Source organism: Vigna angularis, chromosome 7, assembly GCF_016808095.1.
Source record: "Vigna angularis cultivar LongXiaoDou No.4 chromosome 7, ASM1680809v1, whole genome shotgun sequence".
Classification (NCBI taxonomy): Eukaryota; Viridiplantae; Streptophyta; class Magnoliopsida; order Fabales; family Fabaceae; genus Vigna; species Vigna angularis.
This window is the reverse complement of record NC_068976.1, coordinates 29,598,058-29,615,412: the sequence shown is the minus strand read 5'-3', so window position 1 is coordinate 29,615,412 and position 17,355 is coordinate 29,598,058. Positions and strand designations below refer to the sequence as shown.

The 17,355-nt window shown below is 35.3% G+C and overlaps 4 protein-coding genes across 4 annotated transcripts; 2 read left to right on the top strand and 2 right to left on the bottom strand.

The window, feature by feature from the left end:
* The first annotated feature begins 2,252 nt into the window (after positions 1–2,252).
* LOC108338661 (probable xyloglucan glycosyltransferase 5) lies at positions 2,253–6,006 on the top strand. Its single transcript, XM_017575683.2, has 5 exons — positions 2,253–3,467; positions 3,787–4,095; positions 4,196–4,486; positions 4,755–4,868; positions 4,954–6,006. The coding sequence occupies exons 1-5, from the start codon at positions 2,742–2,744 to the stop codon at positions 5,596–5,598; spliced, it is 2,085 nt and encodes a 694-aa protein (XP_017431172.1). The 5' UTR covers positions 2,253–2,741; the 3' UTR covers positions 5,599–6,006.
* A 2,346-nt stretch (positions 6,007–8,352) lies between these two features.
* On the bottom strand, positions 8,353–12,619 carry LOC108338426 (uncharacterized). The gene is made up of 8 exons (XM_017575302.2): positions 12,482–12,619; positions 12,171–12,390; positions 12,030–12,092; positions 11,808–11,947; positions 11,377–11,414; positions 11,237–11,282; positions 9,107–9,271; positions 8,353–8,864 (listed from the first exon to the last, which is right to left on the bottom strand). Exons 1-8 carry the CDS (start codon positions 12,591–12,593, stop codon positions 8,689–8,691), a joined length of 960 nt encoding a protein of 319 aa, XP_017430791.1. The 5' UTR covers positions 12,594–12,619; the 3' UTR covers positions 8,353–8,688.
* A 151-nt stretch (positions 12,620–12,770) lies between these two features.
* Positions 12,771–14,586, top strand: LOC108338427 (glutamyl-tRNA reductase-binding protein, chloroplastic). The gene is made up of 5 exons (XM_017575304.2): positions 12,771–13,142; positions 13,232–13,303; positions 13,406–13,510; positions 13,783–13,932; positions 14,035–14,586. Exons 1-5 carry the CDS (start codon positions 12,771–12,773, stop codon positions 14,272–14,274), a joined length of 939 nt encoding a protein of 312 aa, XP_017430793.1. The 3' UTR covers positions 14,275–14,586.
* A 154-nt stretch (positions 14,587–14,740) lies between these two features.
* LOC108337972 (exocyst complex component EXO70A1) lies at positions 14,741–16,875 on the bottom strand. The gene has a single exon (XM_017574565.2). It carries the CDS (start codon positions 16,873–16,875, stop codon positions 14,851–14,853), a length of 2,025 nt encoding a protein of 674 aa, XP_017430054.1. The 3' UTR covers positions 14,741–14,850.
* Positions 16,876–17,355: the final 480 nt, after the last annotated feature.

Sequence of the window (17,355 nt, the reverse complement as noted above, 5' to 3'; positions counted from 1 at the left end):
ATTTATGTTTTTTAGTATATTTCGAAAAAAAATTTAAGAGAGTATCATTAGAGAATAATTCTTCATTAATCTATCTTGTTATGATTTTTTAAATCAATTAGTGATTCTTTAAAATTTTAAAAAGAGATGATATTAGTATTTTTATATTTGTAAATATATATTATTCAAAGTATCTCATTTTTTTGGGAAAGAAAATGATTGTGTTGATAAGTTAATTAATTTAACTTTGATTTATATATAATAATATAAGTGATTTAATGTTTTTACCTTCATATATTTATTTATATTTTTACCCTAGGTTTAATGTAATACCAATATTTTTTACTGTTTTATCTTATTTTTTTCTTTTTAATAAATTTTCATATATATAATGATAAATGATGAATGATCTTAGAATGATATCAAGGTTCATACATTACCTTATTTCAAAACACAACACAAATACATTATATTTTATAATGGATTGATTTACTTGATAGAAACTACAACATTTGATATTAGAACAACAATCAAAACATACAAAATAAAATTATAATAAAATATGTAACAAAATTATAAAATATGTTATTTTTGATGATTATAATTAAATCTCTCTAATTATATAATAATCGAAACTAACAACGTAGTTAACAAATATAATAGTACAAACAATTTTCAAAAAGGTAAAAGAAAAATATAAAAATAAGTTATTAAAATCATTTATACAATTAATCATTAAAAGACGTTACATTTTCTTTTTCATTAAATACCACTCAAATATGTTATGTTTTTTTTTAAATATAATGGATTGATTTAGTTGATAGAAACTATGTAACATTTTGATATTAGAAACAACAATCAAAACATAAAGAATAAACTTATAATGAAATATGAACAAAATTATAAAATATTTTACTTCTGTATATGGTTATAACTAAATCTGTCTAGGAGATATGCGATTTAAATAACGGAAAATCCAATATTTTAAAATTGTATCTAAAATGACTGGAAAAGTGGACACAAGACCGGATATAATTTGATCATTTTGAGCAAATCCAAAATCTTTATAAACGAAACCAATAATTAGTTCCCACCCATGGGTTGAATGGAATCCTATACATAAATCAGTTAATAAAAGAATAGAAAATGCTTTTATTGTGTCACTTAAATTATATATAAATTCTCGAACCAAAGAGTTAATAAGAACAAGTTCTTTATTACCAAGAATAGAATAACCGCTTAGAATAAAGAAACAAATTATATTTGTGGAGAAGTGCAAAATCGTATTCATACGATCTTCGTTGTGCGTTTTGATTAATTGGATTGTTTCTTTATAAATTCCAGTACGAAGGTTTTGTAGATATGTTTTCGGACATTCCTTTAACATGTCATCTAAGAAAAAAAATATATACATATAAAAATAAGTTATTAAAACCATTTATTATTATTAATCGTTAAAGATGTTATATTTTCTTTTCATTAAATACCACTCAAATATATTATGTTTTTTTAACTATAATGGATTGATTTAGTTTTTAGAAACTACATTGTAATATTTGATATTAGAAACAACAATCAAAACATAAAGAATAAAATTATAATAAGATATGTAACAAAATTATATAATATTTTATTTTATTAATGGATATAATTAAATCTGTGTAGGAATAATTTTTCATATAAATAATGGAAACTAACAAATTGATCAACAAAGATAATAGTACAAAGAGTTTTGAAAAAGGTAAAAAGAATATAAAAATAAGTTATTAAGATCATTTATTACTATTAATCATTAAATACGTTACATTTTCTTTTTAATTAAATACCACTCAAACACATTATATATAATTTTAAATATAATGGAATAATTTAGTTATTGGAAACTACATTTATAGTAACATTTGATTTTAGAAGGACAAACAAAAGAAAAATTATATACATATATATATCTTTATCATTCTTTTCTATTTATTTCTATCATGTTTTTTTTGAGACATATATGTTAATGATAGGTACTATGTAATAAACATTGTAAGATGACAAATTATGGAAATATTTTTCTTAAACAGGTGATGTTTTGTTATGAACGGCTACACTAAGATGTTGGAATCGACATTGTTAAAAATATTATATTTGATATTGTAATTAATAATTAATTTCCATAAATGAGAAGAACTTGGTTAAAGATCTTGACCCATATATTAATAAGGAAGAACATGGGTGATTGAGTCATATGGTCGTGTTCTTACTTGACCAATGGAGAGAGTGATGACTTGCCTCTGACCCATGGTAGAGTTAGTCAAGTTTTTTGTTTGTTTGTATGGTTTTATAGTTGCAGTAACTCGTTGATTAAACTAATCATACCCACATGGATTACGTTTGTCTTCAACATTGGATGTGTAGTAGAAGCCTTAGACTAACCCATCTTGGTAATTTCAAACTCCAATAAAGAAACCAACCAAGCACACTCTCTTGTGCTTCTCTACAACTTTTTTCCCCTCCTTTCCTCATGCATTCAGACCAAACAACTCAACCCAAAGGATTCTAACCTCGTGGATCTGACACAACAATACTCATACGAGTTTCTGGCTCTGTCCTTCCTTTGACTGTGTTTTCTGAAACTTGAAACACAATGGATTTTTCGGGTTACTCGGGTGTGGTGCTTTGTGGTAACACTTCAGTCTTGTAAGTTGTGAAAGCTTGTGTGAGTGTTACTGTTTGTGGAAAGTTGGTTCTTGTTGTTTTTGGTATCGAGGAAGCAAATGGGTCCAAGTGGAACCATAGATTTTTCAAAGTGGTGGGTTAAGGATTCAAGTTCAAGGAAAGGGAACCCGGTTGTGGTGACCATGGAGAACCCCAATTACTCAGTGGTGGAAATAGATGCACCGGACTCAGCATTTCAGCCAATTGACAAAGAGAGAGGAAAGAATGCAAAGCAGTTCACATGGCTTCTTCTTCTGAAGGCGCATAGAGTTGTCGGTGGCCTTGCTTGGCTTGGGAATTCCCTTTGTTCGTTGCTCCATTCTGTTAAGAAAAGATTGTTCTTGGGGCACGTGGAGACTGAGATGTCTGCAAAGGCGAAGTTTTTGTTTCGGGTGATTCTCGCTTTCCTGGTGATGGCTTTGGCATTCTTGTCCTTTGAGCTGGTTGCTCACTTCAAAGGGTGGCACTACTTTCACAACCATAACTTGCACCTTCCAGAAGCTTCAGAGATCACAGGATGGTTTCACACTGCCTATGTTAGGTGGTTGGAGTTTCGAGCAGACTATGTTGCTCCCCCAATTCAATCTCTCTCAACCTTCTGCATTGTTCTCTTCTTAATTCAGTCTGTGGATCGAATACTTCTCTGCCTTGGTTGTTTCTGGATCAAATTCAGGAAGATTAAGCCTGTCATTGATGGAGACCCCCTCAGTTCACATGATTTGGAAGGATCCAACCAGGGATATCCTATGGTGCTCGTTCAAATTCCCATGTGCAATGAGAAAGAGGTGACGCACTCTTCTTAATCCTACCCCATTAAAGTTTGGTGCTTTCAAGCAAAAAAAAAAAAAAAGTTGTCGGTGCCAAAACAAATCAATCATGAAGTGGTTCCTTTGAACATACTATCATCATCATTATGATGATATGATTATTCGTCCCACCTTAATTTTTCTTTTATTCTCATCATGTTGAGTTATAGTACTAATGACGATGATGTTATTGTCCCGTTTTGATTATTTATCTGGAAGGTAGATTAGTGAGTTGATTTTAAGGATTGCAACTCTTCCTGATAATGATGTTGATGAGTTTGACATTAAGTGCATGTAGGTGTATGAAGTATCGATTTCAGCAGCGAGCCAACTTGATTGGCCAAAAGATCGGTTGCTTATTCAAGTTCTGGATGACTCTGATGATGAGAGCATACAGTGGTTAATCAAGGGAGAAGTCTCTAAGTGGAGCCAAAGAGGTGTGAATATAATCTACCGCCATAGGAAGTTCAGAACTGGTTACAAAGCCGGTAATCTAAAGTCTGCAATGAGCTGTGATTATATCAAGGATTACGAGTTCGTTGCTATTTTTGATGCTGATTTCCAACCAAATCCAGATTTCCTCAAGCAAACTGTTCCACATTTTAAGGTGGCTAAATCTCTTCCCTTCTTCCTTTCTTGATATTCCGAATGATCTATCTATGCTTTAGTTCCCATTTTTGATTCGTGAGTGTGTGTGTGCTCTGCAGGGTAATCCTGAGCTGGCTTTGGTTCAGGCTCGGTGGGCTTTTGTAAACAAGGACGAGAACTTACTGACACGACTCCAAAATGTTAATCTGTGCTTTCACTTTGAGGTTGAACAACAGGTGAATGGGGTCTTCCTTAATTTCTTTGGTTTTAATGGCACTGCTGGTGTTTGGAGAATAAAAGCACTTGAAGAATCTGGTGGCTGGCTTGAGCGAACAACTGTAGAAGACATGGATATAGCAGTCCGAGCCCATCTGAATGGTTGGAAATTTATCTTTCTCAATGATGTTAAGGTAAATGTTCTGCTTTGTTTTATTTAGTTGTCTTTTGGGTTTTAATCAAGCTGATGTTCTCAGTTTGTATCGATTTCTATTTGCCTATAGCTGACAATAACACCTTTTGTATTTATTGATTTGGAAATGTGGTATGAACTTGAATCGGATGAAATAATTATCTGCAGTAATTCATAGACGTGTTACACTAAATTTTGGGGTAAAACAACAGTGAAAAACTGTTTATGTGAACAATTCAGCTGCAGTTAGTCTAAAAAACTTCTTTCAGGTGCTTTGTGAGCTTCCTGAATCATATGAAGCTTATAGGAAACAACAACATCGATGGCATTCTGGTCCTATGCAACTCTTTCGTTTGTGCCTTCCAGCGATTATAACCTCAAAGGTGATGATGCATTTTATGTTACTGTCTGTGCACTGTTTGGTAGTAAAATACAATCTGAACATGTTCCGATTTCTTAATATTGCAGATTGCGTTCTGGAAGAAAACCAACCTAATTTTTCTGTTCTTTCTTCTTAGAAAGCTAATCCTCCCATTCTATTCTTTCACGTTGTTCTGCATCATTCTTCCTTTGACAATGTTTGTCCCAGAAGCCGAGCTTCCTATCTGGGTTATTTGTTACATTCCTGTATTCTTGTCCTTCTTGAACATTCTTCCTGCCCCAAAATCCTTTCCCTTCATTGTTCCTTACCTCCTCTTTGAGAACACAATGTCAGTAACCAAATTCAATGCCATGGTGTCCGGTTTGTTCCAGTTGGGAAGTTCATACGAATGGATTGTTACAAAAAAAGCCGGTCGGTCATCAGAGGCTGATCTATTAGCAGCTGAAGAAAGAGATTCAAAGGCCATGAGTCTCCAACTTCACAGAGGAACTTCTGACAGTGGACTTTCTGAGCTTAACAAAATAAAGGAAAGCCAAGAAACAGTTCCTAGACCCCCTGTGAAGAAAATGAACAAGATATATAAGAAAGAGCTTGCCCTTGCATTCTTGCTGCTGACTGCTGCATTTAGGAGCTTGTTATCAGCACAAGGCATGCACTTCTACTATTTACTATTTCAAGGTGTTTCATTCCTCCTTGTAGGCCTGGATTTAATTGGAGAACAGATGAACTAGAGGATCAGAAAGGATGTGTAAAATACAAAATTGATTGTTACAAACTTCAATAATTACAGAAGCCAACCAATGTGGATTGCTACAAGACAAGTTGGTTTTCGCAGTTATATTCATGGTGCCTGAATAAGGCTCAGGTAACATGCTGAAAGCCACCGTGGGACATATCATAAATAAGTGTTATTCTTCAAGGCATTTATAGATTTTTTTTTTCATTTTTTTCTTCTTCCTGGTTTTACTTGTCTGTTTATTGTTATCTATCACAATACATTCATTTTTCTTTCCCTTTTATGTTTTCTGTGACGTTGAGCTGATTCATTTTGTCAGGATAACCCTGTTGCTTACATCACTTTTGGTTCATATGTATGTATGTATCTGTTGAATGACACTGATATGTTACAACTCCCAACAAACACCTGCTCCCTTTAATGCGAAGGTTTATATGTGTCTGGATCCAAATTTCACTACATGACATCAGTGTATTTGGTCTGGTGGTAGAAAACCATGCTGAATACAAACGCATTGGTGAAATCACCACAAAAGTACACATTTTATGCTTCAAAAACATCAGGGAGTTCAACTTACCTTACTACCAATATGCACCTTGTTTATTCATGCTATGGTGACTATTTAGTATGTATATAATGATTGTTTTTGAGTTAAATGCTGAAAGTAGTTTTAGAATGGTAAAAAAAAATAAAATAGTGTCGGCAGGGGAATGTTTTAATTAGTGAGGATTTTGGAGCTTGGATTTGGACAGGGATGAGAATCGTGTTAGTGTCCCACATGGACCCATTTGTTTTAATTGAAGCTTTAACATAACCAAAAAGATAATTTAGGTCATACTTAACTCCCAAATTCGACCATGTCAATCGCCATTTCAATAATTGTAGGGCACATGTGCACATACCTCTCAGGAAGGCTGGTGGACCCTGCTGTCTCAACAAAGCATTTTTTTTATGCTTTTGAAATACTTAAGTCCTGAATCCATCATAACAAACATGCTCTTTCTTCAGCACTTTACTATGAGATTGTAGCCAAGATTCTAAACGAATTTAAAAGAGAAAGTCTTTCCTCTCAATAAAATTTTGAATAGTACTACTGGTTTACATGATCTGGCCACTTCACCAACTAACACTCAGTGTACTTTTACTTTCACCTTTCCATCTCTGACATAAGAAGTACATTTCATATTTGTTTTTATGTCATTCGATCTTTGATCTTACTGCTGTTTTTTGGGATGCAAAAGAAAATAAAGACACCCCCACCTATCTTCTTCTGAGATTTTTATGACAGGAAAAATAAAACCATTATACTTTTTTCAAGTAAAGAATCCTTTTTCTTGGTCTCAGTCTAATGTTTTTTAAGATTTTCATTTTTCTTTTGGTGCATTAAACCGAAGTGAGTTTTCAGCTGTCATAAATCTTTCTTTTTTGTAAGAAAGATTTGTTTGGGCAAACATTTCTTTCATTCCATATAGGTCGTAGGAAAGGAGTGCGAGATGTTTATTGACAGGACATTCGACAAAAAGCTACTTACCATCTTTTGGTTCTGTGCTGTTGACCGTGTTCATCTATCTCACCTGATTCATAATCAACGCTCAAAGCATACAGTAATAGATAAGGGAGAATCAGTGCTCGTGTGCTTTCCTCAACCTAATTGTAGTAAAGTGCAAACCTCAATTTTCTGATATGCAGAGGAGGAACAAAGAAGATAGCATATCTAACTAAGAAGGATGAACAAAAACCAGTAACTTTCATTACCAAATTATTACTTTTTATATATATTTAATATCTAACACAAATCCAATTCTTAAGTACTAAAACTTTAAATCAAAATTAACTTTATAATAAGAAGGATGAACAAAAAATCAGTAACTTTTGTTACTAAATTATTATTATTTTCTATATTTAATGTTTAACACAAATACTAATTATTAAAAAATAGATTTTAAATCTAATTCAATCTTATCAAACTAGTGTGTAAATTAAAGTTTGTATTTAATTATATATTATAATTTAGTTTTATATGTGGTTGACATGAATCTTCCAACAACAATCATATAAAACATTCCTCGATATTTCTTCATTGTATTAAAAGAAAGAGTGAAAATTACAAGATATTTGGTTTATGCAGTGCTTAACATTGGACCCACAAGACTCTAGCAGCATATAATAATACCAGAGTAAGGTTGACAGAGAATTGGTTATGGAAAAAGCTTGAGTCTTGTAAGAATATGTTTTAAGAAAGTTGTCTTTTTATGATATAGGATTGAGTGGAATAGACGGCCATGGCGCCATACTGAACGATCCTTGGACGTTACTGTAATGCTGCCATAACCGTGCAATCTTTGGACCCTTCATTAAAGGTGACACCAAGCTTGGCCCGTATTGCCAAAAGCAGTGTCCCTCTCCCTCTATCTCCAAGTGTCCTATGCACTCATTCTCCACCGACAATTACGACCTTGAAAAAAACAAGGAGAAAAGACATTTCACCATTTAGGCATTTAAATTTTACACCGTATGTTTGTGTTACTGGTTCGTGTGAATCACGTTCGCTCGAGGTTTCTTGAAACAATTTATTAAGCAGTCAAAAGTCATCTATCAACAGTTTTTAATTCATATGATAGCTCATTCAACTCAAGGCAGACATAAAAAAAATGTGTTGTACCCTGTAATTAAAACTTTTTAGTTGAGGAAAGGGAAATGCAATTTTTCTTCTACGCGACATCACATGTGAGGACGTACTATGCTTGGATGTTACAAAAGAAAACAGTATTTCAACCGAAATATTTAATGTGTATGAAGTTCAAGCTATCTTGAGTTTGAATGAGGATATTAAACATTGCTCTGCTGAGAATGTAGCAGTAACTTCTCATTTCACCTTGTCTCAGCCAAACATGTGACATTGCATCTAACGTACTATTCTCTTGACTACTTCTGCAATGAGTTCTGTACAAAAACTGCAAACGTGGACATGAGTCATACTTCCGTCATATATGCCTTAGAAACTTGTCTGTTTGCACATCATTGATATGTAAATAACTGTTAACCGAAGAGTCGTTTTAACTCCAAGGGAGCATAACCACTATCTTCATTGGTTTTCTTGTAATGATGTGTAATTCTTCACCATTAAAATCTCCCCGCATAGCTTTCGTGGGACTTGCTCCAGTTTAGTACCCTCTTGCCATGCTTGCCCAACTGAGACCCCAGGTCCTAGATGGCGAACATACATAACAATTTGATCGTTGAGAGGATAAGGATGCTTAGCTGCATAAACAAAAGCCAATAAAATTGGGGCATAAGAGGACTTTGAAAAATGACATGATCACCCAGCTTGCTTCTAGTGTATTACAAGGAAAACCAATGAAGAGGTATATAGAAAATAATGCAGACATCTATCGCAAAAACTTAAATTTTAACATATAGAAGCAATACAAATTCTTTAAAAAATGTAACATGTGTACTTTCAGAACTGAGACTATCTCTTTACAAAAGAAATAAGTTGCTACCTGGTCTTGGAAAACCTGATGGGAGCTCTTTGATATCATATAGTCCATCCCCAAATTCATATGCTAAATCGCATGGCTGTTCAGTTGCCATCACTTCCTTAAGTTGTCTCACCGCAAAATACAAAGGGGAGAAGGAGTCTGCAACTGCAGCCAAAAGTGATCCACCTGTGAAGTTGAGGAATTAAAAATATATAAGTTAATATTAAGGACAACCAAGATTTAAGCTTAAAACAATGAATCACAAAAACATAAAAGAAAAAAACAAAACCAGGCCCCAGAAATGAATTCATCAAGAGTCCTTGATTAAATCACAATTATATCAACATCTTAAAGAAAAACAGCAAGATTATACAACCAATTCATTCTTCTTGTATATGTCTATACAGATTATTGAAGGATTAAGGCTCAGAAATCATGATTTAACAACCAACAGAGTGACCACTAAACAGGTAAAGATGTAAACAAACTATGAAAATGGACATGTACAGTATTTTTCGATCTACTGATGGACATCCATATATAAACTTATTTTCACGGTTTCAACCTTGGTGAAAAGAAAAAGCGTATAAATTCAATATTATGGATCAATTTGAAGTATTGTGTACGAGAAGAAGAATAAATTACTTCTATCACTATCCTGCTGCATGCGAAATGTGGGTGACTAAGTGTAGTCTATCTAAACAATATGAACAATCAAGAAACTATATAAACATAATATTTGAATTTGGATATGATAAAAAATCATTGAGTTACTGTTACATACTCAACTGATCTATGTTTTATACATATGAAAAAGGGAATAGTGCATTACAAGGAAAAGTTATATCCTATAACACTCAATACACCCAAAAAGCAGCTTTATGAATGTTGTACAATTCAATAACAGTCATAATAATATGCACCAATATATATATATATATATATATATATATATATATATATATTATAAATTGCTATTAATACACATCTCAATTACAATATTGCCAAAAAGGGACTAATAGTAACATAGAACATAGTGGGTTAGCATGAGCAGTAGTTACAGAAATTGTGAACATAATGGTTCAGGGCTCCTTAGAGATATTGTCGTTGTTCTGGAAGTATTAGGAGTGATGAACCTTGCCCTCTAAAGCTCACAATATTATTTTGGACATTTGTGATCCATTATAGAACAGGGAACGTGACTTATATCAAAGCACAGAACTATCCACATGGAGAAATTATCTATATATGTTTCTGAAAAAAATTATCATTTTTATTAAGAGAAACAATAAACATGAAATGAAGAGAGAACGCATATCATATAAATAAATTGAATAATACAAAAGATAAATTAATACACAAACATATCTCATGTACCCTTTGGTTTTCATGTAATTATTTTGTTTTAAAAGTTTAAATTATTTTTGTAGTAGCTAGTAGAGATAAATGAGATTTACCAATGAATACAAGATTATTCCGTCTAGTTCAAATTTTACTAATTTAAAAACCCAAGGTCAAACCTCCACCTACAATTAATTTAAATTCACATTATCCAAATAATGTTATGTTAAACAATTTTAATTATAAAATAAGGTTATGCATATCTAAATTACAATCCAGCAACCAAGCACAATCTTCTACGCAGTCCGTCCTATCATTAACTTGCATTTCTCAAACCATGAAAAGTAAAAAATTCATGGATTCTTGATTTAGGTGCTTTTGGTCATATTTATGGTTATACTTCTATGTTCTCCTCTCTTTCTTCTTCCAAATTTCCCCATTTTATTACATTAGCCAATGAGCCCGAAGTGTGGCCAGACTAGTGATTATAGACTTATGTTGTCACTATTTATTTTTTCAATTTTTCTAACAACAATAACGAAATGCCCATCTTCCAATGATTCAGAAATTTGGATTATGTGCTAGTATTCAGGTAAAACATATATAAGTATATAGTTGAATTATTCTTTTACCCACATGTTATGTAGTTGGACTTCACTGTGCATTCACAATTAGACTAACAATACAACCTTGATGTGCATATTTCACAAAGTGCCACTACATTTAAGATTGACGAGCATATATTTCACTAAAATTATTAATTGTGTAAAGGTATCCATGCCATTCTATGCCAAAAACAGAGAAACTTACTTATGATTCGCCCGTAGGCCTCTCCATCCTTGCAGGTAAATATGGCCTTCAAAAGTGTCAAAAGAGCCAATTCTTCAAATGAAAGTAGTAACTACTTTGTGTACAAGAGCAAAAAGGTAATAAGGAGATGATAAATTTACCTTTCTAAAGGAATTTATCCAGGAAATTATCGTTGGTCCTATGTAACAAAAGTTTAACATTGACATTAGTTTTCAAACTTCAAGATGCTAAAAGTCAAAAAGACACGTTGAGGGCAGCATTAGTATTGGAACACGAAAGAAAGCAGGTCAAATTTACAGGAAAATAAACATTTCCTAATTCAAATGAAATGTATTTAAGAATCCAGTAAACTGAAGTAGGAAAAATCATATACATATACGAAGAGGGAAGAGATTTTGAGCACTAGGATTGAACTGTGCATAGTATTAGGAAGCAAAGTAGTCCATCCCTACATGTGGACGTGAGAAAAGAATGGGGCAATAGGAAACAAAATGCATTCATTCATTGTGTGATATTTAATCTAACCTAGACAACTCCCAAACAACAACGATGATCAAATCAGTTCACTAACCTCCACTTGTTCTGCAGTTATAATATTCAACCACAACATCATCACTGTTAGAGCTGGACAACAGTGTAGATGCACTTTTCTTCACCAACTTGGGATCCTCATACCGTGTACCAGCTATCTGCCAAGCCATTGACACAAGCCTGCGCAAAAATTACCAGTGTTAGGCACTGTAAATGCAGAACAAAAGCATTAGAAGGAAAGAAAAATAAGGAGTGAAAATACCTAGGTTTTAACAATCGCAGTAGTCGATGTCGCCTTTCCTCAGGAATATCTTCAATCTTTTTCCTGAACATACAGAGTGGGTGTGTAACTGTAACTGAGAGAGAATAAGAATTAAAGCTGTAGCATGCATGTATGAGTTACCATAGGTATGCAGAGGGATTATAGGAAGATGGGTCCAAAGGAATCAAGCCCTTAGGAGGATCAATGAATGTCACAACGTCTTGTTCATCCAAGTAAGTCTTTTTACCACTTGGAAGAATTCGAAAGGGTTTATCATCCCAAGGTGACACATTCAATTGATTGCTTCGAGAACCAACCCCACAAGTAGCACCTAAAACCCCATTTCTGTACAATCGCAAACCTACAAAATGCAATACAAATTAATTCAACACAATTAATTTCAGTTCAGTTTAGGGTTTAAGGTAAAACTGTCAAGTGATGCACCAACGCACCTCTCGACCGTGGAAGCATTCGGCAGGAAAAGGAACAAGGAATCGGAGGGTGATGATGCTGCCGCCACCATCTCGGTGGTGTCAACGTGAGTGTCGCCGCTGTTCCTGCCATCAAAGTCTAAACGCCAGCACGCTGCGTCAGGGGTTTGTGGATAAATAAAAACGCACCAAAACGAAGTGTCGTTTAGTTACTGTGCTAGAAAAACGACATATTGAGGTCCTTTCTTCTTATCCTTTTTACGTGCTTTTCTACTTTAGCACTGAGAGTGTCTGCGATCTATCTGAAGAAATGCTGCTTCAAATTCAAACGAGGCAATTCGGTGCAGCGTGTCCACGGGTGAAACTTGCACCCGCAAGCGCAACCAAGAGAAGTGGCTCTGTTTGGTTGAGAAGGAGGAATGGAGGCCCAAAATGCTCGGTGGCGGCGGCGTCGACGGCCCAATTGGAAGTGAAGAGTGAGAGCCAAACGAAGCCGTTTCCGGCGGAGGTGTCGAGAACCCTGATGGAGTTGGCTAAGGTGGGGACGCTATGTACGTTGACCGAAGAGGGTTTGCCTCTGGGCACTGGGGTTCGATTCGCGGTGGAACCCGAACATGGTACTCCCTTGTTCTGCTTCAATTCCAGTGATAACACTAACATCCCCTCTTCTCTTCATGTTCAGGTACCTCATTTTCCATCTCTTTCTCTATCTGTCCCACTGCTAATTTATCTATTCGATAAGTTTTTTTCATGTCTGTGTTTGTTTATCAGTTTGAACAATTCGGATTGCGCACTCCTCAATGCACTGTTCAAGGAACTCTTACCAAACCACAGGATCCAAAGGTAAGTGTAACTCGCTAGTTTTAGTTAAGTTCCCTGTCAAATTAAATCAGGATCATGATCATGAATAAAAGTTCATCACTTTGTGTGCATGTGTATATGCAGCGTTTTGTTTCTGTGTGGAGGAAGAGGTTTGGAGAAGAAGTGGATCAAGATTCTATTTACATTATTGCTGTGGATCGGGTACTGCAATTGGAAGACATTCAGGAGGTAGAACTCATTACCTAACCTTGATCTAACCTTGAAATGGAACTTAAGTAGACCTGCTTGGGTGATTCTCTTCGTGAACACTTCTCAGAAGAAAATAAGAAGAAAGATCAAATAAACTTCTCCATAAGTTAAAATCATCTTCTACAGAAGTTATGATATAGTTTTTACTAATTAACCTTTGCATAGTTTAATTCTAACTATTGGGAAGAAATCTTCCCATCAGCCCTTTAGACTCTTATGCTCGCGAATGATGATTTGCATTGCAACTGTAGGATGGTGTTTGGGTAACCTCTTCAGATTACAGCAATGCTCAACCGGATCCTCTTCGAGACTCTGCACACAACTTAGTAACTGAGATCAACACCAACAACATGGAAGACATTACTCGCTTCTGCAATGTCTACGTTGATTTGGATTTCTTGGTTTGTCACCAACACTCCTCTATCTACGTTTATTTGTCTTTTAAATAATGTCATCCAAAACCAAAACGCATTGCTTGTGTTGACTTTGAATGGATTTGGAAGGTTTCGGAGGCAAAGATGATATGGGTTGATCGCTTGGGTTTTGACATGCGGTTGTCGTCCCCTCACAGAGGCGTGTTTGAGGTCCGCATTCCCTTCCCTAGAGAAGTCACGGATGAAAAAGGTGCCAAGTCTACGTTTAATTGTATGTCACAACTCGCTTGGGAGGTTGAAAGAAACTTCCAACATCCACACTTTCCAAAGGTTAAAGAGTTGAAGCCAGTCAGGTCCTCTTTGCTGTAACCCACGTACCAATTCTTCAATCTTTGTCAAACATCATCCATCCTAGCTTGTTTTTCAAAGAATAATATGACAATGTTTGTCGCACCTTCATTCAATAGCCTGCTCCATTGCATCTACCATTGTGTTTCAAAACTCAGGTTGAATATCCTCAATAGGCCATGATTTTGAGACCAAATCTAGGTCGAATGGACTAAAATAGGCGTTTGCGTATTCATTAATAAACTCATATATCTATAATCGTTACATTTATTTTACCAGCAGTATACAGACATTTGCTGGCTAAATAAATTTATATATCTAATTTCTTGAGAAGCATTTATTCATGTAAATAAGTAAATAAGTCTTGTCTATGTCTACCCTTTTTTTTGAAAAAGATGGAACAGCCAAATTTGCAAAGCCAAAAGATAACATAGTTACCAAAGTCAGTCATTTTTATTGAAAGTAATTAATTAAGCTGTAACAGTGATAACATACAAGTAACAGTGAAGGTCTACTTGCAAACGGTTTGGAACTTTGTACATACACATTACCATAGAGTACATTAACATTCATTCTGGCAAGTACAAGGAAAAGAAATCATATAGCTGCTAGAGTTGAGCGAAATTGATGACTGAGATATTTTATTTTACTAATTAAGTCTGCCTGTTTAATGCTACTACCCTTCCTCTGCTTGGTCTGAAACAGAGACGTAATCTTGTTCTCCAAACTCTCTGCTGAGTATTTCATAAGTTTGTCAACCTTAGCATCATTTTCAGTTGTCAAACAATAGTTTTTGACATAGGCCCTGTAGATTGGTATAATACCTTTGGTCAAATGCTTGCATACATTTTCCCGTAGGATCTCATCGGAGATTACCCAATCAGATTGCTTCTTGTATCCTTCCTCAAAAGCTAGATTAAAAGCAGTTAGTCTCTTTGCCAAGTCTTGGCATGTCACACTTGCACTGGAGGGTGAAAGCATGTCCTTTTGTACTACAAGAATAGACAGAAGCTTTCCCCAACTGTTCCTCAAATAAAGTGCTGCATAATAGTCCCTATATTGTTCGTGTGCTCTTAACCAAGAATCCCCCATCATATTTCCAAGTACAGTACCCCTCAAATTGCAGAAATGACAGTGATTATTCATCATAAAAAGGTAGGACAGGGTGATATCTTCATAGGTCTTCGACCAAGCATCCAAATTAACCGCAACCTCCTTAATTGCGTTATACATTTGGCACAAAACGATACCCTCTTCGTAGGCTTCCTTTCTCCAACTAAGATGTATTCTCACAACCTGTGTCAAATGTGGCCTATAAGCATCCCCAAGCAGTTGATTGCAGTAATCCGTCACAAAGCTCACCAGCCTGGGAACGCTGCCATCTGGGGGAGGAGAAGTTGGCCTTTGCAACTTCACTTGTGCTGGAAGTTGCCAGAATATCTCATTGGCACCATTGACAACTTTTTTTATAAGATCCTCTATCACAGTTCTAATTTCTTTACATGCTTTCGCACTGAAGAGTTGGTTGAATTTTAGCCTCAGATCATTTAAGACCCTGAATATCGACAGCAGGTTCAACAATTTGAAGGGGTCATTTTTCCTCTCAGTAACCATCTTTCCAAATCGAATAAAAGAAAAAATTCCTGATTCAATGGCAATCTTTGCAAAACACCCCATGCATGCTTCTGGACCAATTTTCTCAAAGACAATAGCAGAAAACCTCCACTCAATCTCAAGCAGTTGCTTAGCAAACAACTCTAAATGGTAGCCCCATTGGTCTATGTAACTCTCTATAGACTGGACAGCCTCAATTTCAGTTGTTGGAATATCCAAGTAACTCAAATCTAAAGTCTTCAAACTTCTCCGAGCATTCATGCCTCGAACTTCAACATATATGGATTGGCACTTGTGTAGCCTGCCATTAGCATTTAATCTCTGTGTGATGGAATGCAACTTCCCTGCCAAAGAACTTGTCAATGGCAAAATATGTTTGGCAATACTGGTTTTCTGGCCAGTGTGTGGTGATGCCAATGAAACCAAAGGAAGAGGCACGGAGTTTGCTGTCAGAAGCCTGTGGAACTCGAGCTCTAGTTTGTCAAAAGCAGTACTAAGAAGGCCTTCATCAAGACGAGCACCTTCCTCCTTGACCTGCAATTCTTGCAATATTCTGAGATATTTCTTCACCTTCAACAAGCAAAGCTCATTGGTTATTGCTTTGTCTTGAAAGAGCTCATAAATGTCTTTCATCCAGCCAACTGTCAACCTGCAACTGTCACTAAGAAGCTTCAGTGCTTCCTCAAGCTTCTTTGTATCTGAGACATATGTGTGTAGATCAGAAGAGGGATCTGTTAAGAGAGATTGCTCCAACCGATGAACAGAGTCAAGAACCTTAAGGAGTGCAGCAGCAGAACATAGAACACTGTCTATACCGTGCTCAATGTTGACAAATGAGCACTTTTGCATTGAGATGGGTCTAAGGGAAGCTTGCAAAGCCAGATATCTCTGGTTAAGTAGCTCCAATCTCGACCCAGATTCATCTAGTGCAGAGGCAAGGGCGCTTGATGTTTCCAAACTAGTTGTCAAACACTTTCTGGCTGCTTCAAGATTCTCCTTGTTCTCCATATCAATGGCAAATCAAGTGCTGACTCGAAATGATTACTAGTTTGGCTTTTAGATTTACAACTAAACATAAAAGTTTGGTCCAATGAAAAAGATAATATTTGTTGGTTTCTTGTTCATCGTCCCACTCACATCTCTTCACCAAACTCAACAAACAAAGTAAAAGGGAGTTAAGGCTAACTTCACTTACAATACAAAAAATCTCTGTAATGTCAACCACCCGGTGGTAGAACTTCCTTGAATTAGGGCACCATATGCACAACTAATTTCTCAAGCCATTGTTTATTATTCATTCCTCATCTTGTTTTGTGTTAGTCAATCCTAGCTTTCATGTTTCATTTGACGCAATACCAGCTACTCTAACTCTTCTTCCTTCAACTGCCTCAACGATCAGCCTAAAACTTAAAACCGAATTCTTATTTTTTCTGCACTCAATTGCTATCGTCGAGTTTAATTTCTCTTGTAATAATCTTGAAGCAGATC